Here is a 25,023-nt window from a genome sequence, read left to right as displayed (position 1 = left end):
CTGGTGATGGATACACAGCCGGCTGCTGTGCTGTGCAGTGCAGCCACTAGTAGTGCAGTTGTCCAAGAGAGAAACGCCATAGGCTGGTGATCATGCGCATAGCCGCCTGGGGAAGCAGTTTAGAAGTCGCCTGGGTGTGCAGAGATTACAGCCGCCTGCAGCTGTCCAAGAGAGAAACGCCATAGGCTGGTGATCATGCGCACAGCCACCTGGGGAAGCAGTTCAGAAGTCGCCTGGGTGTGCAGAGATTACAGCCGCCTGTTGGAGGATTAGCGCAGTCACCTGAAGCGTGTATAGCCGCCAGCAACGATGGAGGAGGTGGCCCCACTTGAGAGCATGCTCCGGCTATATGCAGTAGCACAGCTGCCTTTGAAATGATTCAGCCGTCAGCAAGCGATGGAGCGCAGCAAAACGGAGGGTGATGGAGGCGCACAAAATCATTTCTCCAAGGGTGGTTGTGGAGCTTTTTTTTTAGGAGGAGGAAACAAATAGTGCTGGCTGGCTCCCCACGCTTGCATGTGGGCGGCTAGTTCTTTGGGGGTGTGGGTAGGTGACCATGCACCCACCCCCCCACACACACTTAAGTGGGGCTCCCCACCTTGGCCCCTAAGTGGGTGCCCACTTTTAAGTGAGTGTGAACATAAAACCTTATAAACCAAAGGGTTAGAAATATGAAATATTGCACCAACATGTACAATGTACTTACCACCTGTTCACATGCACCAAAACTCGTCAGAAGACAGAGCAGACTTCACGACTCACTGGCAGGTGTCCCTGCTCAGTAAGTAACACGTCAAGCAGGCAAACACAAAAATACATGTCATGCGAAAACAGTTTCAAACATGCAAAACATGTGTGCATGTACAAATAGTATCATGGACATATCTCCCGTTCATGGAACAAGTACAAAATATCTGTCGGCACAAAAATGGCACGACGTAAAACATAAAAACCTGGTCTTCTTATGGAGTGATAATCCCATAGGTAAGATACAGTTCCAGGCACGAGTCTCCCTATGGAGTGACAGTCCCATAGGCAAAACACGGCACGAATACTGGCTCTTCCATGGCGTGACAATCCCATGGGTCGAACACAGTCCAGGTCATACACGGGTGGCACCAGTCTAGCTCCCGTCCATACGACACCATCCTGCTAACACACGGGTGGCACCAGTTTGGCTCCCGTCCATGTCAGCAAAATACTGGCCTCTTCACATGAGACACATGCCTGGCCTCAAGTGAACGAGACGCAAAAACTGGAGATGGACCAAATGGTCGGCCAATTGGTGACAGTTGCCGCAGTATCCCCCGCTCCTCCAGACTCGCCTGCTACCACCAATGCGGTTCAGATCTTACCTTCTATGCATCCCATGCCATCCGTGGTACTTGATGCTAAGCAGGAGGGTGAGGCGACAACCACACAAAATCCTGATCTGAGCTTATGGCTCTGCCAAGGACCGCCAGTTCATAATTCTTTTTGACATGGGTAGTTCTGAGGACGCCATCTCTCCCCAGTTGGCTACCAACATGAGCTATACCTTAGTGCCCTATCATCTGGAGGTAGACTGGTCTCCGCACCCACATATCTCAACAAGCACAACAGTTTTCTTTTCAGGTTCAAAATGCCTCATTCCAGCGAGATTTCATTGTCTCTCCTCTTTTGGGATGTGACATGATCTTAGGAATCCAGTGGTTTCGTCAGTATGAACCTATTCCCAATTGGGGACAGGACACCTTTATTATCTTTTAAGGTTTTCTTGAGTCTGTCATGATTCGGGGGGATAGGAGCATTCTTGGCATTCCTATGATTTCTCATCTCCAGGCCAAACGAGCTATCCGCAAGGGAGCAGAAGGAGCATTGATTTTGTTAGAAGTCATCTCCTGTCTATTTTTATACACCAGGGCCTTTGTTGTGGGTGTGCCCGCCCTTATGAGGTGTTTTCTCATTTTTTCCCACTCTCCGTATTTTTTCTCCCATTTTTTCGTATTTTTTCTATGGCTTGGGTGGCTTCCCAGGGTTGGCAGGAGGGCCCATGTGCTGGCCGACTGATGGTACTGGTCCATGACTCCATATCTGTGATGGCCGACTGCTGACAGCTGGCCGACTGGCTGTATTTACTGGTCGTGGAGGTTCAGGGCCAGTCGGCTGCCTTTAGCACAGGCCGACTGGGTATTTGGGGACATATAAAATGGCCCCATGGCCCCCGTTCCATTTTGTATCATACTCGGGATCTTCTTGTGTATATAGACCAGAGTTACACGCCTCTATCTCTCTCTCTTGTGCTGTGATTTTCTGCACTGCGTTTTGCTCTTGTGTTCCCAAATGTGGTCATCATCTCCGTTGTGAATTCTGACATGGTATCAGAGCCTAGGCTCTAGATAGTTCTTGGGATTTGTGTGAGCAAGAGGGGGACTGTTGTGTTGTTGATTGGTGGACTGTTAGGGATTGTTTGGGAAGAGGAGAAGCAAGAGGACGGCGGGCTGATTACTGGACAGCCACTTGCAAGTGTTAGTTCTTCTTTGTTCCCACCCACCCACCCTTTTCAGAGTACATCCCTGCAATGGCAGATCTGTTTGAGATGGCCGAGAGGCATGTGAAGATCCCGACACTCCCCTCGTTCCCGGTGGACCGTCAGTTGGACGGGAACAACTACGGCATATGGAAGGTTATGATGGAATCTGTTCTGGAGTCTTACGACCTCGTTGATTTTGTCGTTGTTGGGGTTCCACGGCCGGAAGCTGAGAAAGGGGAGTTACCGTTGATCCGAAAGGACCGGGAGGCTCAGACGCAGATGTGGGATCGTGTCAACGCCAAGGTCCGTTCGTTTATCTTTCTCAATTGCACACCGCAGGTAATCAATCATGTAAAGCATATGACGCTGGCCAGAGGTATATGGCAGCATTTGGCCTCTCTTTACAACAGGGTATCGTCCATGAAGAGGATTTCCTTGGAAGTACAAATGCGGGTTATGAGCCCTGTAAAGTCGTTGACGATGCGGGAGGTGGTGGACATCGATGTTTCATTTTCTTCAGGCAGGGAGGAGATTGGAGGACTCTCCGCAAAACGGATACTCGGGAGTGGATTCTAGATAGTGGTGCTTCCAGGCACACGACTCCTTCCCGTTCCGGTTTACAGGATCTCTGCAGGCTTTCTGGTCACATTCTTACTGGGGATACATCCACTATCCCAGTTCACAGTGAGGGCAGGATGGAGATAGTTCTCGATGGCAGAGGGAGGCAGCCCTCCAAGGTGTTGTATGCTCCGTCACTTGGTTTTCATCTGTTGTCAGTACATCAGGTTTGCAAGATTGGCGTACGGGTGGAGTTTGATGAGCATTTTGTTGCTCTCCGGGATGAAGCAACAGGCCAGGTGGTTTGGGAAGGCGGAGTGGAGAATGGAGTTTACAAGCTTTCAGCACTCTCTCTCCCAAGTTCTCAGGTTTGTGATGAGTGGCAGTCTGGTAATGGCCACTTAAGTGTGGATACGCTGCAGGTGCAGGCTTTCCGGGACCAGATGGTGGATAGCTTGCCAGTAGATGTGGCAGTTGGCAGGAACTCTCCAATACTGATGTTGGTAGTTCTCGTGTTCGTCAGTCATAGGAAACTGAACAGTAGATGGCAGCAGTTGGTAGGAACTCTCCAGTACTGATGTTGGTAGTTCTTGTGTTCGTCAGTCAGAGGAAACTGAACAGGTAACTTATGCTTTGATGTCTCGTAGTATTCAGGACAAAGAAACTCCTGTAGATGAGGATATTCTTTCCACGGGGACCTTTGATTACTTACAGAAGGAGGTGGTTTCTCCAGGCTTTGTGGTTCCGGATTCAGAGGGGGTGGTTGACAGGTTTCAGAAGGCCTTGCGTGGTCTTCATCAAGTTTTCGGAACTTCGTTTTGCACCGTAACAGGTGTTGATCCTTGTGAGCAGTGTGATGCCTCTTTGACTCAGAAGCGGAATGGTTCATTGATCTGGTTGATGGACACTAGATTGGGATAAGGCAGTTGAGCTCATGGTTGCGGATGACTCTTTGGGAGGCAAGATTGCGCTTCCTGTGGTTTCTGCGGCATGCGAAGGATCATGGACTCTTGTACACAGGAGGGGGATTGTTGGATGGAGTCTGACTCCACGGTTGGAGTGACTCAGTTTGGGGAGGAGGAGATTCGGACACGAGGAGATCTACTTCAGGCCCAGGAGCAGTTTTACGTAGCAGTAAGAGGCAGTCATCTTTTGCCTTGTCGAGGACAAAGGCAGAGTACCGGGCTGCTTGTGATGCTGCTCGTGAGGTGGTGAGGTTACAGAGGTTGCATTGCAGAACCCATGGTGATCCAGAGGCACTTTGTTCGTGAACAGATCGTTGCTTATGACATCTTGCTAGAGTTCTGTTCGACGGAGGACAGTACGGTGGACCTTCTCACGAAGTCGTTATCTCAGGATTTGCTCAGGCGGCACCCGAGCTCCCTGTGGTTGGTTTCACAGACAGGAGCTGAGAGGGGGTGTTAGAAGTCATCTCCTTTCTATTTTTATACACCAGGGCCTTTGTTGTGGGTGTGTCCGCCCTTATGAGGTGTTTTCTCATTTTTCCCCACTCTCTATATTTTTTCCCCCATTTTTCCCTATTTTTTCTATGGCTTGGGTGGCTTCCCAGGGTTGGCAGGAGGGCCCATGTGTTGGCTGACTGATGGTACTGGTCCACGACTCCATATCTGTGATGGCCGACTGTTGATAGTTGGCCGACTGGCTGTATTTGCTGGTCGTGGAGGTTCAGGGCCAGTCGGTTGCCTTTAGCACAGGTCGACTGGGTATTTGGGGCCATATAAAATGGCCCCATGGCTCCCATTCCATTTTGTATCATACTCGGAATCTTCTTGTGTATATAGAGCAGAGTTACACGCCTCTATCTCTTGTGCTGTGATTTTCTGCACTGCGTTTTACTCTTGTGTTCCCAGATTTGGTCATCATCTCCGCTGCGTATTCTGACAGATTTATGCTCAAACAGGTTCTATCTCATCGATAACCGTTGTCTCATCTTCTTCAATCCCTCAGTTGACAGATCTCCTTTCTCATTCAGACATTTTTAAGGATGATCTCCCACCCAGTATCCCACAGTTAGCAACCTCCTAGCAAGTTTCCCTCATCTTTCCAAGACTTTCAAGGGCAAGCTAGAACAACAGTCAGTTCTCAAACATTTGAAACCTGTTCCTTATGGACGCATTTTCACAGTCATCACAGACCACCAAGCACTTAAGTGGCTCCTGACGATGCCAAGTGCCTAGTGGAGTGTTCAGCACACTAGACAGGGTCAGCTCTTCCACAAGGTTGGAGGAAGGATCAAGTACATCCCTGGTCAGCATAATCCAGTAGCATATGTTCTTAGTAGACAGACCAGTATCCAGACCATTTAGGAGTCTACCATTCTCAACATCCCTGGAAAAGACTTAAAAAGCATAGATGATCAGTATGTCAATTCCGTAGAGTTTGGTACTCAACCCAATTTGGTCCTCAGTTTCGAGCCTGGCCATTATTCAGTTCACAGATAAGCAAGTAAGTTTAGACGAGATATCCACTTCAAGGAAGGGGATTGGGTCTATCTGCGTATTATGAAACAAAGATTGAAACAAGTGGGCAAACGTTGTCCCAAGCTTTCATTCCGTAGTTTTGGACCTTTCTCAATAGTTAAGAAGTTAAGTGATGTCTCCATCAAGTTAAAGTTGCCTAAAAGTTGGACGATGCATGATGTTTTCCATGTTTCTTGGCTAAAACCATATGTTGGACCAGAAGTGTTTGATGTTTCAGATGAACAGCAGCCAGACGTGGTAGACGAAGCAGAAGTCATTGAGCCCGAGCAGATCCTTCTTCATCGTTGGAAGCATGGTTCTGGTCGATGGATACGTCAGTTCTATACGAAATTCCGAGATTGAGGTACCCACGAAGCCGTATGGCTAGATGAGGAGTTCTTTCAAGAGTACCCCCAGTTGTTGGTGGACTACTTGGAAGCCATGAACTTGCCGCCAAGCTTAGCAAGAGGGAATGTAACATGCACTCTGCACTGTAGTGCATGGTGACAAACTGGCTCATCATCATCAGTGCAACATTTGTACAGTATTAGTTCCATTTAGGATGATATTTGTCGTACGCCATGACCCCATTGTATATCCTCAGTCTAGGATAAGTCAAGCACGACCTACGTAGGTCATTCTCCGCCATAGTCAATCAGTCAGTCTAAGTCCCTTAACCCACTTAAAGAGACGCATTCATGCATATACAGTTAGTAGAAACCTTAGGGTTTGCATTAGAAAGCATCTTGCACATTGCACATCATTCATGCATAGCATCTAGACCATTGCAGGAACCCCAGATAGCATCTAGTATTTATGTAGGATTTTTCTGGTATTTTTTCCATTATTTTCAGCATTTTTCACAACATTTATACATTATTTATGGACATGAGCAGTCGGCCAACTCTGTAGCCAGCCGACTGGCTCATTCAGCCCATATAAAGCATTCACTCATTTACAGCATTCATATACAGTCTAGAACAGTCCCAAAGAGCCCCTCTCTCAGCCCTAGCTTTGCATCCCTCCCTTATTCCATTGGGAAGAGTGCATAGGCTCGAGATTGGACATCTTTGGTGCTTCTACAGCAGTGCACAGTTCAGCCCAACACTTGGTCTTCAGAGGTCTTGCGTTTGGCTTATCGTCAGTCACATCGTCAGTCTCTTTAAAGATAATAAAGCATATACTATCTCGGTAACGGGACAGGGGGTCCTTCAGTGGGTAATTCGGGACCCCATACGGTGTACGGTTTCCATCTCTTTCTCTCATATCTCTCTAAAGTTTGAACTTTGAAGTATTAAAGTGGATTGCTAGACTCGCGAAAACAGTGTGAGCATTTGTGTGACAGGATCCTCCAATATGAATACTTCCGCTGCATGTTACATCATTGGACTTGAATGTGAGAAATGAGTGGTATTCCAGGAATGTTTCTATTCCCGTTGTCACAAACCCCTATATTCTAGGGACATGCGGATGTGTGTTAGGCCTAGAAACATGTGGATGCACGTATGTATTATACCTGGGCATGTGTATGGATCATAAGAGTGGATGCATATGAGTCCAAGGACATGGCAGGACATTTGTGGACTTTCGGGCGGTGCCTGTGTGGATTCTGGCCATGCACACATGGTGTGTTATGATGGCAGGCGGAATATTTTCAAGTACAAGAATGATGATAGGTGGTTCTCCAAGTTTACATGTGCACAATGCATAAATGATGCATGCCATAACTTTATTTTACTTTGTGTGACATTGTCTTGCTGCCTGGACAATGCTTGTTATTTTGGCTTGTGAAGTCCGAGGGACCGGGGACGCCGGGCACCTTGTGGACACGTGTGTACACTCCTGTTTGGGCCTAAAACTGTGGGCTTATGGGTTTTGCAGGTGGTAAGTGCGTCCACACTCAATTTACAGCTTACTTCATTTACTACTAAGGTTTATTGGTTTGCAGGTCCACACTCATTAATAAGTGGCCGGACAACTTACAATGCGTTCGCATTTGGTTGGACCAAAAATAATGAAGTCCGGACAGCTTATGGCCATTTCCCATTTGGTTGGACCTAAACTTATAGAAACAGGACAAATGGAGCACTATGGGCTGGACACCTACCTGGACACCTTATGGGGACACATGTCAGCCAGCATGTGTACCCACCAGGCCCCTGAGGTGGCACCTGAAAAAGGCGCCTCCCTCAAGAGGCCCTCTTGGGCTGTTTTACTCATTATTCAACATATTGGAGAGCTGGTTGGAGCTTTGGGAGTTGCTATAGGGCTGGTTGCTTGCTTCCCGGACTCACACAAGCTTGGACAACGATCCCCACACTCTTCTAAAGGGCTGGTTGGTAAATTTCAGACCTGAAATTTTTGGTTATTGCGAGTTTTGGGCTGGTTACAGGTGTCCAAAGTCAACTTGGACAGTACAGGACAGCTCTAGGGACCTCCACAGGGCTGTAGGACCCTTTACAGGTGGATTTCTCGCGACAGAAAGTGATGGCAGGAGGTTCGCCGGCGGAAACGCCCGGCCCGCAGGGACCGTCGGAGACGCCAGCAGGCAGCACAGGCTGGCGGACAGACGACTCCGGCTGGCGTCCAGGCACCTACCCGCACTTATGCTCCAGTCAGGGATAGGCGGCCAGCAGGTCCCACCCCGATGGACGAGGATTCAGTCTTAGTGCTTGTTGAGGCCGTCGGTAGAGCCCCCCATGTGGAGACCCCGCTCCCGCCTCCCCCCCGCGGGGGGCCCCGCCCCCTCCATGGAGCAGATTCCTGAGGATCCCGGGCCGCACTCTGCGTCCCCCGGCCCCTCTTCCCCTCACTCGGAGAGCACTCCTTCCACCCCCCCCCCTCTCCCCCCCTCCCGCCTCCCCCGGCGGCCCCCCTTGACACCTCTCCTCTGGCAGATGCCTCTCCATCCTCTCCTCGCTCTCCCCCCTAGGTTTGCGGGGCCTCCAGCTCCCCATCCACACCTCGGAGGAGCTCCTAGACTCGGAGTTTGCGGATGACACTGTTGTCTATCTTCAGGGAGGGGAGGAGAACCTCCGCCGCTTCGCCTCAGCCATGGACAGGTTTTGCAGAGCTTCGGGCGCTTTGATCAACTGGCACAAGTCGTGTGGGTTGTGGGTGGGTTGTGGGTCAGTTCTGTGCCCCCTCCGACTTGGAGGCCAGTTGATGGGTTTCAGTGGCTGGCCCCCGGCACTACAGTGCGCTATTTGGGATGCTATGTGGGCATTGACATATCTCCGGAGGAGCAGATAGCCCCCCTTCTTCTGAGCATTCGGAAGAAGCTTCTGTATTGGGGTACCGCTCGTTTATCTCTGGTTGGCCGAGTGGTTGTGGCCAACCAGGTTCTGCTTGCTACCATGTTGTACATCACTTCTTGCTGGGCCTTCTCTCGGGCGTGCATTGGCCAGGTGCAGAGGCTCATCAGGAACTTTCTTTGGTCCGGTGGCGACGGGTGGCCCGCCAAGGCCAAGGTGGCATGGGCTGTGATCACTCAGCCGAGGGAGAGAGGCGGCCTGGGCATAGTTGATCCTATTTGTCAGAGCCGAGCTTTGCTAGGCAAGTTGGTGGTTAGTGGCCTCCTACCAGGCGCTGAGCCGTGGAAGGAGTTTCTTGTTTCTAGGATTCTCAGCCGCACTCCTTCTCTTAGCGGCCCCTGGACCCCCAGCATCAGGTGGATCTTTACAGAGCAGCGATCCAGAGGAGTGGGCCTTGGTTTCGAGGAGCGTTTTGCAGCTAGCCTTCTGAGGGCCTGGGAGCATTTGAGGCCGTCACTCTTCCAGACTCCCCCGGGCACCAATGAGGAGCGCCTGAGGCAGCCATTGATCTGGAACCCCTTGATCCGACTTCCCAGTGGTCATATGGTTGGATCGCGATCTCATGTGTCGTTGGGCCCGTTGAGCTCCGGCCCAGCCCAATCCTTAGACGACTGGATATGTTTTCAGCAGCTTCAGGAGAGGAGACTCAGCGGGATGAGGGCAGAGAGTTGATGAGGCAGGACATTGAGGCGGCCATCCCCCGGGAGTGGCGGACTCCAGTACAGGACTCTCCACCTCCACAGTGGATGGGCGTCTTTACTCGGCATGAGATCCTTCTCGTGGTCTGCGGCTCAGCAGAGAGAGTCGCCCCACTCACCTTCGAGGTGGGAGAGGGAGGCCAGCTTCAGAGGACCCGACTGGATTTGGATGAGTTCCAGGGTTGTATCTTTCAGAGGGTGCGGGTGGTCGGCTTTCATCAGAGACAGTGGCATGTAGACCCCTCACCGGCCTCGATAGGGGAGGACTATTCTTGGAGATTATGGGCTTGGGACAGCAGGCCTCTTATTCGCCTTCAGTGGGATCCAGGCGAGTGGCTTGGCGAGATCCCTATTCGGTCCCTACCAGCCCAGGCACCCCCTTTTTTCAGTACACAGCGAGGCTGGGGCGGCGGATCCAGAGGCACAGGATAGAGGGCACCCCGGCGGTGGCCAAGCATTGGCGGCGACGACAGGGGCTCTCTCCTGCCTTCCTTAGGGACTTCTGGCAGCGCCTTTGGGACAGCTTCCGGCCCCGGAAGGTGACGCTTTTTCTCTGGCTTACAGCGCATAGAGGACTGGCTGTGGGGGCTTGGCTAGCTTTTGGCAGACACCCAGCGTCCTGCCCTCGGTGCGGCCATGCACAGGAGTCGCAGCGGCACTGCTTATGGGATTGCCCACAGGCACAGCAGGTCTGGCAGCGCGCTCTCAGGATGGTTTTTGCAGGCTCGCCAGGTGAGATGATGGTGACATGGGGTGCGGTGGCTTGGGCTTTCAGCCGAATAGACCTCAAGAGTGGGTATCATCAAGTGAGAGTGGCACCTCAAGATGTACACAAGACTGCATTTAGGACTGCCTTTGGTCTTTATGAGTTTTTGGTGGTGCCTTTTGGCCTTACAAATGCACCCGTTACCTTCAACAGGATGATGGACAGGGTGTTCAGAAAGCATAGAAAGTTCACGGGTATATTCTTTGACGACATTATTGTATTCTCAAAGAATGAAGCCCAACATCGTGAGCACCTGGCTATTGTGTTTAAAGAGCTTAAGGAAAATCAGCTCTACATAAATGCAAAAAAGAGTGAATTCTTCCTCCCAGAGATTCACTATCTTGGTCACATTGTATCAAAGGATGGTGTGCGCATGGATCCGGCAAAGATACAAGCCATGCAAGAATGGCCAGAGCTGAAATCAGTCCATGAAGTGAGGAGCTTCCTTGGTTTATGTGCTCACTATAGGAGGTTCGTCAAGCATTTTGCTTTCATTGTTACATGAGTTAACGAAGAAGAAAGCAATCTTTAAATGGACACAAGAAGAGAGAGATGCCTTTCAAAAGTTGAAGAGTGCAATCATCTCGGGACCGGTACTCATTATTTCGGATTTGCACAAACCTTTTGTGGTGGAATGTGATGCATGTGGGGACTGCATAGGGGCTGTTTTGAACCAAGGAGGACATGCCATTGCCTATGAGAGCAGACGCTTGCAACATTGCAGAGCTTCACTTACAGGTTTATGAGAAGGAGTTGTTGGCTGTAATTCATGCCCTTACTATTTGGAAACACTATCTTTTAGGGGCTGATTTTATGGTCAAAACTGATCATCAAAGTTTGAGATACTTTTTGACTCAAAGTAAGCTCTCAGAGAAGCATATGAGATGGGCAAATTTTCTCTCAATGTTTCATTTTCAGATTTTACACACTCCAGGGAAAAAGAACGTGGTGGCAGATGTCTTATCTAGACGACCACAGGTTCATGCTATTACAGTTGCATACCATGAGGACTTATCGGATATGCGTAATACTTATTATCTGGATGAGGATTTTGCACATGTATGGGCTGATTTGCAAGAGGGTATTGCTGTCCCATCTTATGTCATAAGAGATGGATCTCTCATGATGCAAAATCGTATGTGTGTGGTAAAGAACCTTCGCCATAAGGTTATGGATGAGTGCCATGCTCCTCCATATGCAGGTCATAGAGGCATTTTGGCCACAGCACAAGCTTTGGAGAGGTATTTCTTTTGGCCAGATATTTGCAAGGATATTGAAGCATATGTACGTGAATGTATGGTATGTCAAAAGGTCAAGTTTGACTGACATAAAGCACCTGGATTGCTTCAGCCTTTGCCTATACCAAATGAACCATGGGAAAGCATTGCTATGGATTTCATTATGGATTTGCCAAGGACGCCATAGGGAAATGATGCTATTTGGACCATCATTGACAGGTTTTGCAAGCAGGCACATTTCATTCCCATGCGCAAGACAATAAAGCCAGATCATATGGCTAGGATGTTTTTGGCACAGATATTCAAACACCCTGGCATGCCTAAATCTATTGTGGGGGATAGAGATCCTAGAACCACAAGCTTATTTTGGCGCGCATTGTTTGACAATATGGGTACAAAGCTGAACTTCTCATCAGCTTACCATCCACAGACAGACATGCAAAGTGAAATAGCAAATTCAGCCGTCCTCGACTTGCTGAAATCTTATGTATCCGACCGCAAATCGGATTGGGAAAAGTATTTACCAATTGTGGAGTTTGCCTACAACAATACGGTACATACTTCTATGGGCAAGGCGCCCTTTGAGATTATCCATGGCAAGGTGGTACTACCACCCATCCTTCGTACAAAGGATGAGATTTTTGCAGCAGATGAGTATGTCAGAGACTTGGATACTGCATTTGCACAGGTACGGACAGCCATAGAGAGGTCTCAAACCAAGAATAAAAAGGCAGCTGATAAGCATAGAAGGGATGTACAATTCAAACAAGGTGATTGGGTCTTGCTGAAATTTGAAAAGGCACGCCTTCGGAAGAGGCCAGGGAAAGAGGGAAAGTACCCTAAGCTTTCCAACAGGTATTATGGACCTTTTCAGATCTTGGAGAAGATCAATGATGTTGCATTTCGGCTTATACTCCCAGATCATTGGAACATGCATAATGCTTTTCATGTGAGCCTATTGAGGCCTTATGTGGGACCGACACCGTTTGAGCCGGTTTTGGAAGACCCACCCGAGGTGGATGAGCTGGAAGAGATTCTTCAACCTGAACAGATTGTTTTTCACAAGGAATGAAAGCTTGCGGGAGGCAAACTTGTTCGTAGGTACCTTGTGAAGTTCAAGAATTATTCAGCTTTGGATGCGAAATGGATGGATGAGGCCTACTTCGAGGATTACCCAGATCTTTTGAAGGCCTATCTGGAGGCTTTTCAGTTGCGGTCAACTGATTAGAAGCCGGGGGGAATGTCACAAACCCCTATATTCTAGGGACATGCGGATGCGTGTCAGGCCTAGAAACATGCGGATGCATGTATGTATTATACCTGGGCATGTGTATGGATCATATGAGTGGATGCATATGAGTCCAAGGACATGGCAAGACATTTGTGGACTTTCGGGCGGTGCTCGTGTGGATTCCGGCCATGCACACATGGTGTGTTATGATGGCAGGCGGAATATTTTCAAGTACAAGAATGATGATAGGTGGTTCTCCAAGTTTACATGTGCACAATGCATAAATGATGCATGCCATAACTTTATTTTATTTTGTGTGACATTGTCTTGCTACCTGGACAATGCTTGTTATTTTGGCTTGTGAAGTCCGAGGGACCGGGGATGCCCGGGCACCTTGTGGACACGTGTGTGCACTCCTGTTTGGGCCTAAAACTGTGGGCTTATGGGTTTTGCAGGTGGTAAGCGCGTCCACACTCAATTTACAGCTTACTTCATTTACTACTAAGGTTTATTGGTTTGCAGGTCCACACTCATTAATAAGTGGCCGGACAACTTATAATGCGTTCGCATTTGGTTGGACCAAAATTAATGAAGTCCGGACAGCTTATGGCCATTTCCCATTTGGTTGGACCTAAACTTATAGAAACAAGACAAATGGAGCACTATGGGTTGGACACCTTATGGGGACACATGTCAGCCAGCATGTGTACCCACCAGGCCCTTGAGGTGGCACCTGAAAAAGGCGCCTCCCTCAAGAGGCCCTTTTGGGCTGTTTTACTTATTATTCAACATATTGGAGAGCTGGTTGGAGCTTTGGGAGTTGCTACAGGGCTGGTTGCTTGCTTCCCGGACTCACACAAGCTTGGACAACGATCCCCACACTCTTCTAAAGGGCTGGTTGGTAAATTTCAGACCTGAAATTTCTGGTTATTGCGAGTTTTGGGCTGGTTACAGGTGTCCAAAGTCAACTTGGACAGTACAGGACAGCTCTAGGGACCTCCACAGGGCTAGGACCCTTTACAGGTGGATTTCTTGCGACAGAAAGTTGCTGTTTTGGACTGGTTATTGCACAAAACAGGCCGGACAGCAATGGAATATGTGAGCATGGATGTGTCTCAAGGATTCCTGGTATAGCAGGTGCTTAGGGCAAGCATTGGGGACACTTGCTTGCGGAGAACATAGGTTTCTGGATCAGTTTCTCGCGTGGAAACAGGGCCTAAAGATCCATTTACATCTTGTGCAGGGCGGAGTACCTGTGAGGATTGTGATACTCTTGTGCAGGGCGGATGTACCTGTGAAGAGGCTTGTGTAGGGCGGATGTACCTACAGATTCTCTTGTTTGAAATGTATTCATTCATAATGTATTTGGAAGAATTAGGTGCAGGCTGGTGGTGAATCCCCAGGCACCCGTAATCTTGTACTTTGCAGACTCTTTTGGTAATATAACCTAAAGGGGGGGGTCAGCCTATCATCGGCCCCTTTATGTGGTGTACCGTCATTTTCAGCTTTGTGGTTGTAATGCTCAAGTGTTGAGTGCTCAAAATCTTGTTCACATTTATACGATTCCAATACATGCGTCCGCCTCCCGTTACACTCGTAAATCATAATGGGCTCCGAAAAACCTTCAACAATAGTGAAAGTGTTCTGCCTCCAATCAAGAATGGGTGCATATCGTTCGTGTTCCGCCTTCAATCAAGAATGGGTGCATATTGTTCGAACCACTGGATCTTGAGGATCATGTCACACCCTAAAAGAGGGGAGACAATGTAATCCCTCTGGAATGTTGGCGTTTGAACTTGGAACTCAAACTGCTGAGCATTCTGAGAGAGATGTGTACGTAGACCAGGTGTAAACCTGTCCACATCTAAATGATAAGGAACCAAGGTACATCTGCCAACTGCTGAGAGATGGCATCCTTAGAGCTGCCCATGTCGAAGAGGGCAATGAATTGTTGTCCCTTCGCAGTGCCATAGGCACAAATGAGAGCCTTCTTTTGTCCCTTAGCCTAACCCTCTCGCTTATCATCAAATACCAATGGTGGCACCAGATTCAAAGCTGGCAATAGTTGAACGGCATTAGAGGTTGATGGTGGAGGTGTGGATGTGGACGCTACGGTCGCTACTGTGGAAGTGGGTGCCTTGGCAGACTTTTGAGCTTGCCACTTAGTGCAATCCTTCTGCTCGTGTCCCACAATGTGGGAGAAGAAACAATGGTTCTCTGCCTTGTACCATGTTTGTTCATCCGGTTGGAGGTAACCTTTAGTAATGTCCTCTTTAGATTTCTCCTTGGGTGTTTTCTTGGGCGTGGAATCTTTCTTATTGCCCGATCGACCTTGAGAATTTTTCTTTTGGTCCTTCTAGTCTTTGTTGTTTTGAGCCCCCTTACCTTGGTTGGATGACTACTGGCTAGATGCATGCTGGGACTGGGGCTAGGACTAGATTGTACCTGCTTGCGTTTACCTCCGTTCAGCATCAGTTCTTGATTCTGAATGAGGGTCAATGTCCGTGCATAAGTCTGAGACTCAAAGTTTCGGATTGAGTACCTAATGTTTGTGTCTAAACCGCTAATGAACTGTTTCAGCTTGTCTTCTTCCAATATATCCAATTGTTGGGCCATGGTAATGACCTTGTTGGAATAGGTTAAAATAGGGGAGCAACTTTGAGTGAGTCTGTAAAACTCGTCCTCAAGATTGGTCATATACTATGGTGGAAGAAAACGGGCCTTGAGGTCAGCCTCAAAAGTAGCCCAATCAAACTGATATTGGCCTGTTAAGGGGTCTGTGTGAAGGTGAGACCATGTTGCCACCAAGTAATAGCTTCTTTGATGAGCTTAGGTGCTGCCACAAGGACTTTGTCTTGTGGATCTGTGATTTTAGCTAATGGAAAATGTGCTTCAAAGTGATGAATAAACCAAGTAACAACAGCATGATCACACTTTCCATCATACTTACTAAAGATGAAGTTCAGATGACGATGGTGGTTGGGGTGGTGGAGGACGAAGGATTTGGAGCCATCCTGGGGAGGGATTCCAAAATTTGTGTCATTGTCCGTTGATGCTAGAGTTGTTTAGTCTCATGTTGAGTTTTTGCCGGTACTCTTGGTTGGCTTCTTCTCGTAGGCGTTGGTCTTCCTTATACTTGTATGTGGCTTCATTATCCCTTTGTTCCTCCGCACGTCTCTTTTCTTATTTCTTTTTTTCTTCTTCATCTTTTCTTCTTGCTTCTTCACGTCCTCCGTGATCTTTTCTCCTTTGTTCCTCCAAACCGAATAATATTTTTGCCAGATTAGAGAGACCTTCTTTGGGCTTCTCTTTTTCTGTTGCAAGTTGCATCTTGAACAAATTGATTTTCTCCATCATTGCCTTGAGGAGCTCTTCTATGCTTGGCGAAAGCGTATTTTCTTTGGGTGTGTGTTGCGTTGGAGGCTTTGTACCTCCACAACTTCTTGGTGGCTTTCTTCTTGATGAGATGTCTCTCTTGACATGGTGGAGGCCTGGGCAGGGCTCGGGAAAACCTAGAAAGTGAACCAGCAAAATATCCCCCTTGACCAAAGATGAACCGGCTTGGCCAAATTTGGACAAGCTTGATCCTTTTCAAACTGAATTGAACCAGAATTTTTCCTTTTCGACAAATCTATCGCTATTTCATTCAAAAATAGAATCTTGTTCTTTCTCATACTCAAACAAGCTAAGCTTTTAGCCTTTCACATCTTTCTACTATTCGAATACATTCTTAATCTTTTGTATGAACTATGGAGATCTCAGTTTGTTTGATGCATACCATGATAAATATGTGTGACTCATTGCTCCAGTAGTATGCGATAACCGCTCTTCATGAAGCGACATGCCAACCTCATTTGCAACCTCAGCATTACAGCTCATGTGCTTTGGCTGACCAGCACCAAATGTTGAATCTAGCCCAAAAATAGTATAAGGAAAAAAAATCAGATAGAGTAAAATCAATTGACAAAGAAGGTATTAAACTCATATTTCTTATGAAGCCAATGCGGAAAATCACCTCAAAAAGCCACATCAGTCAAGCACCGTTGCCCATAGCTCTGAAGTCTGAATTGTTCAACCTTCTGAGCAAGACAACTAGTTATTGAGTTATGATGATTGAAAGGATCCATATTACCAAACATGAGCATACCTGCCAAAACCTTGCAAGACTTTTGTAGCTTGGCTTTTGTAGCTTTTTCAAGTACCATCCACAAGGATATAGCTGCAAATTAGTGGCACCATTAATAAAATAATTTAACCATTGCAACCTGAATAAATTCAGAACTAGTATGTTAAACCTTTGAAGATTCTCCTCAACATGTAAAATCCTTGCCAGATTTGAGTACATTCACATACTCTCAGACTGCAATATACCAATGATCTTCTATCTTTATGGTCCAGTCAATTTTTACCTGATGAAGAAAAACGATACTATTATCATGCTTTCAATTGATCAAATCCATGAATCAAGACTGCAATATACCAATGATCTTCTATCTTTATGGTCTAGTCAATTTTTACCTGATCAAGAAAAACGATACTATTATCATGCTTTCAATTGATCAAATCCATGAATCAAGACTGGTTATTGAGCATTGAATCTGATCAAATTTTGCATAAATAAAAAGACGACATACATGGTAAATCGCTGCAAGCTTTGAGTAGGTTGACAAAGTTTGCATTTGTTATCGAGCAGGATGTAGCTGCACATAAATGATATCATCATACACATATTCAAAACATTATAGTCTCACTCAAAGCTCAAAACACTAAAACCTCAACCATACCTTCAATGTGCCATGAAATATGACAACACACATGGTCATTGTAGACAAAAAAGCATCATCCATGATCTATAAAACATCCTTCTCATCACGATCTATACTCAAAATGATAAAAAAATATATATTATTGAACACGTGAGGGCATACAAGGAGAGAGTTGGGGAATTGAACCCCGTCACCATTTTGAATGGCTACACCAAGCCCTCTTGAATGCACTTCATCCACTCCCATAACAAGTTAGTAGGTGAATATGAAAAAAAAAGGCGATCAAAAGAAATGATTAAGCTACAAAAAGCGTACACCATAGAACGAGGCTATTTCTTGAGCCTCAAACTTACCATAGTCCTTGAGCATCTTCTCTAGAAGAGGATGTTGTGTAGGCACTAGTACTCGTAATCTGCTTGATATTGTATTGTCTGCAAAACGTGCTTCAAGTTTAGCAATAATTTCTTTCGAAAAAGATACCTGAAAGGCAAGGGCTGATGCTAGATCTACTTCAAGTATGTCCCTATCTATCTTGATGTCAAAAAACTTGCTGCCATGAAGAGCTCCTCGCAATGTAAACAAGTGATCCTTCTCAGGTCCATGATCCGGTAAAAATGCAAAACCATCAATGTCATAAGTAAGAGTGTTACAATCAACATCAGGAGGATCAATATAATATTGCCGAATTAAATTGATCTCCTTTTGGATAACATCATGGATTGTAGTCACATCTACAAACTCTTTTTGAAATATCTTACTCACAATAGCCATACCTTTTAAAATATCCGCTAAAAAATGAACTTGGAAATATCAGTTGATTCATCTACAAGAACACCAAAAAACGGACTTTGAAACACTTTCTTCAATGTGGTGTTCATCAAACACTTACCAATACAAAATACCATCTCTGCGCAAGCCTTGTCATCATTATACAAGGATGTTGAGAATGGTACACGACAATCCTGTAAAAGACTAATCATATCTAGAAAACCAACAAAAGCATATCTCTTTTTTGCCATATGATAGGCAACTTTAAAGAGAGTTGTCAATGCCTCATCTTTAAAATTTTCAACCTTTTTCATGCTAGTTTGAATAGTTTCCTTCCCTTCAAGTAGAACTGATTCCATAGAATGTGCATGACAAAGTGTTCTACAATGTGCTTTTAAATTACTAAACTTAAAATTAATGGAACCATCCTTTGAATATGCACTATGGTGATGGGGATACTTTAAACAAAACTTACAGTACATCTTAGCTATCTCCTCGTTGTAGACAAGCCAATCAAATGTTTGAAGCCAACTCTCTTGGAAAGCTGCTCTTGCTTCTATTCTCCTTTGAAGCTCTAATCTCTCTGGCAAAGACAAACTAGACAACACCTCATCAGTAGTACTTGCTTTAGATGAATTAGTATTCTGACTTTGTACAGCACCTTTCTTTTTTTTGCCATTAACCTTTGAAGCCATCAGACCAGCCCATTGGAGAAGCGTACCTTGCCTTTTTTTTGTTATCTTTGATACCTTGTCTTTTACCGGTTTCAACATTGTTGGGCTCCATTGACACAAAGACACTATAACAAACAAATCAGCTTATATGTTTAAACTTCCCACGCTATAAACTCAATCGCAAAAAACTATCAAATATTATACCAAGAACTTTAGAATTAAAGGGGTCCTTTGCCCCCTTTGAAATCTTTGCCATTTTTGCAGCTTCTGCTATTCCCCCTCTTCATAGTGGTGCTGAAAAACACCTGGATGAACTGCGTTGCTAACTTCTGCAGTCCATGCAGAGAACTTTGATGAGGTTTCTTTCAGAGTGCACTGTGCTACCATGCTCATCACTAACAACAGTCACACGGAATCCTTCAAAACCTGCAACAGTACTACTGCAGCGTGTTTTGCTGATGTGAAGGATACATCTGCTGATCTGACAAGCCCGCTTCCTCCAAGGACAGCATTGTTGGAGGCTATGTATGCTTGACCGAAGATCTCAGGACCCTTAATCTTAGCGAGGAGCTCAAAAGCTAAGGAAAAGTCAGTATCATCTGCTGACTGGGACTTGGAACTGGGGAAGCCAACACTATCTTCTCCTTCACCACCATGAGATTCAGGCTTCTGGTGGAGGCGGGCGAGTAACGGATCTTCTTGAACCGTCTGATCTCCCTCCATTTCCGCCTAGCAGTGAAGATAGAATCGAAGATGAGAGTGGTGCTTTCCTCAATGAGGCAAGCATTTTGAGGGTCGCTTGGCTCCATTCTTCAAAACACTGGGAGAGAGAAGGCTGTCTGATGGAGTGTACGTGTGTGTGTGTGTGTGTGTGTGTGTGTGGATGCCGAAGCCTCTCTCTCTCTCTCCCCACAAATCTTTCGGGGTATGAAGATTCGTCTCAAAAACCAGGTACAGACCACGGCTGTGCTGCTAAAGCTACGCAAAAGCAGAAACTCGCTTCCATAAAGCAGGGTCAAGGAAAGTAATTTTACCTTGACAGGCTCTGTTCGTCTTCGATAATGCAGATCTCTGGAAGGGACAACGACTCGAGAAGACTTTGATCTGAAGGCCACGGCTTATTTGTCTGCTGAATCAGGCTCCATTTTGCGATTTTTGAGATGGTGCCGCCTTTCTCTTGATCTGAGGGCGATTTGTAGATGTTAACTCGCTCCTTGCAGGCAGGCTTGGAGACCTTGATGCGTTTGGCCAGGACTTGGAGGTTTTTGATGGTCTCTTCAGAGGAAGGGATCCAGAAGGAGGAATTTGGGAGAAAAGGGAGCCAAGAGGGGACGCTTTTTCTGTGCAACGAGAAGAAATTCCTGGACCTCCCTAACCCTAAACCTAGCTTTTCACCAGCAAACAACAAGCAGAGCCTCCCGCTGCATGTCGTCGCGTTGACTGTGGAAACCGTCGAAACGCCGCCTGCAGGGCAAGGACTACACACTGCAGAGACAGCGAGTAAGGGTTTGGCGATTATGGAAGAGGTCCATAAACAGGTAGTATATGTTAATGTAAGGGTTAGAGGGCGAGCAAATTTGACCGTGGAGATAAAGAGGGAGATAATAAGAGTTTGAAATAGTAAGTGAATATATATATGCTATATATATTCACTTACTATTTCAAACTCCAGCAGCATATATATATTCACTTACTATTTCAAACTCCAACCGCTGGAGTTTGAAATAGTAAGTGAATATATATAGCATATACTATAGTATAGTATATATTGTATTTTTAAAACCTTCTCAAATTATGTGAGTAGTGCTTTTTTCTTTCTCCCACGCGTGCGAACCGGCCTAAAGTCTTTTGAGAAAAAAAATCAACAATAGGCATAAGCCTCCTCGTCCGGAATTGAACCAGCCCATGTCGATCGCGAACAGGTTTTGGATAAAGTGAACCTACCTTTTCCCGAGCCCTGGGCCTGGGTGGGTTTTCCTGACCGCAGTATTACCATCCACTAGATGCTCTCACTTCTTTAGGTAGCTGAGTTGGGTCACCAACTTGATGCTTTGATACCGATGTTACATGCATTTAGGTTGACTGTGGTAACACGCAACAAAGCCTTCTTTAAACCTTTACTTTGGTGAGATCTTTAGCATCCATCTATTGATAAGAGAGAGGAGAGAATGTAGACGACATAGTATTGGGTCCAAATACCCACTGAAAGCCCGCCCCCGCCCCCGCCCCCCCCCCCCCCCCCCCCCTCCCCTTGCAAGCAAGAGTATTTTCTTATGTTACTTCTTTGGAGAACTTCTATACAATGCTTGAGAACAAGAGTTATGACTGCCCAACGCAAGGACGAGGAAGACTGTCTCGGCTGAGAATCCACCAATCCAAGGGCATTGTAGAGGACTCTTCTGGGCCACTTATGCAAGTCCAGGATAGCTGTAGGACTGCACATATTCTGGCTGAATGCTGAAGAGGACCTTCAGGGTTTGCATAGAGAGGATGAAGCTGAACTCTGATATATGATTGATGATTGGTGCTGAATACTAGGTGACTGCTTAAATATGATTATATGCTGTTGGTCGGTCCACTCATCTGTTGTTGGCCTGTTTGCTGGACAAATAAAATGCCCTTTTGCTAGCATTAAATGCTGCGTATAATATTAATATTGTCTTTTGATGCTGGCCGACCACAATGCTGCCTGACCGCTGCTGAGCAAGTCTTTTATGCTGGCCGACTGAAGCATGATTGCTTCTTATGCTGTCGGCCAGCCGCCGAGGGCTGCTGACTGGACACAAAGTCCTCCCATGGGTTGGCCATGTTGCCTACCATACCTCATGGGTATGGGCTGGCCTTTGGCTGGCCCACAGACATGTTTCACATGCAACTAATTGTCTACTTCTATATGCTTGCTAGTGCAAAGACTAAGCTAAGGTTGACTGCTACATGCACTTATCTGATGGGTGTTGCGCGTGGAAGCATGGATGCACTGATCTACAGCCCCTTAAGCCTTCTACTCAGTACAAAGATGCTTAACTGATAAAGATCAAAAGAGAAGAGAGAGAGACGTGCTAATTTTTTGTATTTATTATACACCAAAAATGATGCATGAGACTTATGTACAATGCTGAATACTACTGCACTTCTACTTGACTGTAGCTAATTTCTGTGAACTTCTACTGACTATGGTCATTGGTGACCCACTCCCTTGTGGCGGAGAAGATGGAAATGAGTAAATACATGGCTTCGCTTATATAGCAACAATGGGACCCAGTCGGCTGATGGAAATCCCTGTTGGCAGGTTCTGGACACTTTAATATTTATGTAAATGCTTATGTTTGCCATTTGATCATGCACTGGTGGTTTGAATGCCTGCCGACTTGATGTACTGCTCCTTCATGCTGCCGACTATGGGGGTCTATGCTGCTGGGTACTCTTCCAACTGCCGACAGTCCTTCACATCATGTCCCCTTCCCTTTGGACCTTGTCATAATCTTCTAGACTTCTCTGTACTGATGTCCATGCTGAGGCAAGGTTCCAACAGGCTGAGATGGCTGAGCTACTTGATTCTACTTTGCTATTGCTACTGGTAACTAATGATGACTTAGCCAGGAGATCAGATAGGCAGATGCCACGGCACTATTGCATGTACGTGACAATGGGGTTTCTCCAAGTGGGTTAAGAGGACTGACTCCAAACTGACCTCTATGGCTAGGAGATTGACCTACGTAGCTCGTGCCTGACTGTCCCTGGATTGAGGGCTCACAATGGGGTCACTGCGTACGACAAATGTTCCTAAAAAGGCTACTATTTTTGTACAAATGCTTGCACTGATGATGATTCCAGTGTGCCACTATGTACCCCAGTGCAGGGTGCACATGACATATTTACAGCCCATTTCGTGTGTAGATTCTTTGCCACAAAAGCAGAGTGCGCTAGTTGTATAAACTGGGGCTCTGATACCAGTGACTCTCTGAGTGTTATTTGACATGTCATCGGACTCCTTGTGAGCATTGCTGAGCGATCCATACACATGTCCAAAACATCCCGTCATGCCCTTGGATTCCATATGGGCAGGCTGCAGCACTGCCCATATGATCCATACTATGGCTGTAATACTTGCATCCGAGGATGGATCTGTTTTTTTAAATCTGGTTAGTAAATCCTTCTAAATGTGCCCACTGCCTGAAGGCAGTGAGAATGCCCCACCTAAGGTGGTTTGGTCTAGGTGCCATCCGGGGTTCAAACTTAGGAACAACACCCCCCCCCCCCCCCCCCCCCCCCCTTTCTTTTCCTCTCCTCCTCCTCTTCCTCCTCTCCCCCTCTCTTCCCACTCAGCTGAACGCACAACTGCTGCGCTACACTCCCGTTGGCTCATCCAAGGATGGATCTTTCTATAAGATGCTGGAGTATTCATGCTTAGATGATCTAATTGCTAAAAAATGTGATGAAGAGATTGCTTTTTAGGGCCTGAAGCCTCTTTTCCCTTTTTGGGCTGATCAATTTGATTAAGAGTCTAGAGTAGTACCTAAACGATACTGAAAACACTATGCAAGAAGGATTTATTTATGGCTATTGAAGGCCATGCAGAGAGATTATTTGTTCTTGACTATGGCACGAACCAAAGCATGCCTGAGGATCTAGTCCATAAGATCCTGGATTTGACATCCATAAAGCATGCCTTCTGTGAAAGTCAACAAAGGTCCACCTCAGTATCCTGTGTGAGGGTGGCTGGAAACATCTGCTAACTCCCTCTTTTTCATTGAACTATAAGGAGGTAACATTTAAGCTTTTTACATGCAACGAAATGGAAATGCATGATGAACATAACCAATGATATGAATGGTATCTACAAACAAGATTTGACGGTACTGTCTAGATTTTGGTGAGGTTTGAACTTACAAACAAGATTTGACGGTACTGTCTCGATACTAAATAAATTTCCAACTACCCATGAGGTTTGAACTTAAGTCTGTTAAGCATGATCTAAAACTTGTGAGCTCTACTGTGATCTGTCATCACCTGTGTTCTGATATTATTTTATATATGTTTGTAGGTTGATGGAAAGTCCATAAAAGCTCAAATCTGGGACACTGCAGGCCAAGAGAGGTATAGAGCCATTACGAGTGCATATTATAGAGGAGCTGTTGGTGCCCTCCTAATATATGATATCACAAAGCAAGCCAGTTATGACCATGTTGCAAAATGGCTAAAGGAGCTTAGAGACCATGCGGATGCAAACATTGTGATCATGCTGGTTGGAAACAAATCAGACCTAGTGCATTTGAAGGCTGTCTCGACAAAAGATACTGAGGTATTTGCACAGAAGGAAGGGCTTTCTTTTGTTGAAACGTCTGCATTGAATGCTTCCAATGTGGAAATAGCATTTCAGACCATATTAACTGAAATTTACCATATAGTAAGTAAGAAGGCACTGTCTGTAGAGGAAGAGGCTGTTTCTATGGGTCCTAAAGAAGGTAAAGCAATCCATGTTGGGGATGCACAAGATGGCAATAAAAAAGGGGGCTGTTGTTTCTAGTTTGTAACACATTAAGTTTTTTTTTTTGGAAGAATCCTCCAATGAGAACATTCACTCTGAATGTTTTTGATGGTGAGTGCAAGTTTTAGAGAGCTCACATCATTTTTTTTGAGGACACAAAGATTTGAGTGATCTGGTTTTTAATATATGTACGTACTTACACGCGTTTAAGTTGTAGAGTGTCTAATTCCATGTAAGTATCTTCTCCTTGTTTTTTCCACATCAAATCTATGGAAATAATATATCAATGTTGATGGTTATGAACTAGAGGAAATGTACCCAACTGCTCGTGGATTGGTTTGACAATCTACATTGCATAACTTTGTAGGGTTCCATCTCAATTAATAAATCTCATTTAACTTCTTAGAGCACCCTTCTTTAAACTTCAATCATATAAAATACAATCCCTAAGGGAATCTTAGGTCCTTCCATATGGCCAAGGTAAGAGAAACATTTCCAAGTGTCATCCTCTTCTAAAGTTGTGTTCTTCG

The 25,023-nt window shown here is 46.1% G+C and overlaps 1 protein-coding gene across 1 annotated transcript in view; it reads left to right on the top strand.

Moving 5' to 3' along the window:
• Positions 1 to 24,706, top strand: part of LOC147623717 (ras-related protein Rab2BV-like) — a 32,328-nt gene extending 7,622 nt beyond the window's left edge. Inside the window, exon 2 of the mRNA XM_086820330.1 lies at positions 24,050 to 24,706. Coding sequence (XP_086676456.1) covers positions 24,050 to 24,532 — 483 coding nt within the window. The 3' untranslated portion in view covers positions 24,533 to 24,706. The remainder of the gene's footprint in view (positions 1 to 24,049) is intronic.
• Positions 24,707 to 25,023: the final 317 nt, after the last annotated feature.

Source organism: Cibotium barometz, chromosome 26 (genome assembly GCF_041138505.1).
Source record: "Cibotium barometz isolate CiBa-2024 chromosome 26, ASM4113850v1, whole genome shotgun sequence".
Taxonomy (NCBI): Eukaryota; Viridiplantae; Streptophyta; class Polypodiopsida; order Cyatheales; family Cibotiaceae; genus Cibotium; species Cibotium barometz.
The sequence above is the reverse complement of the archived record's forward strand: the minus strand, read 5'-3'. Positions and strand labels throughout refer to the sequence as shown.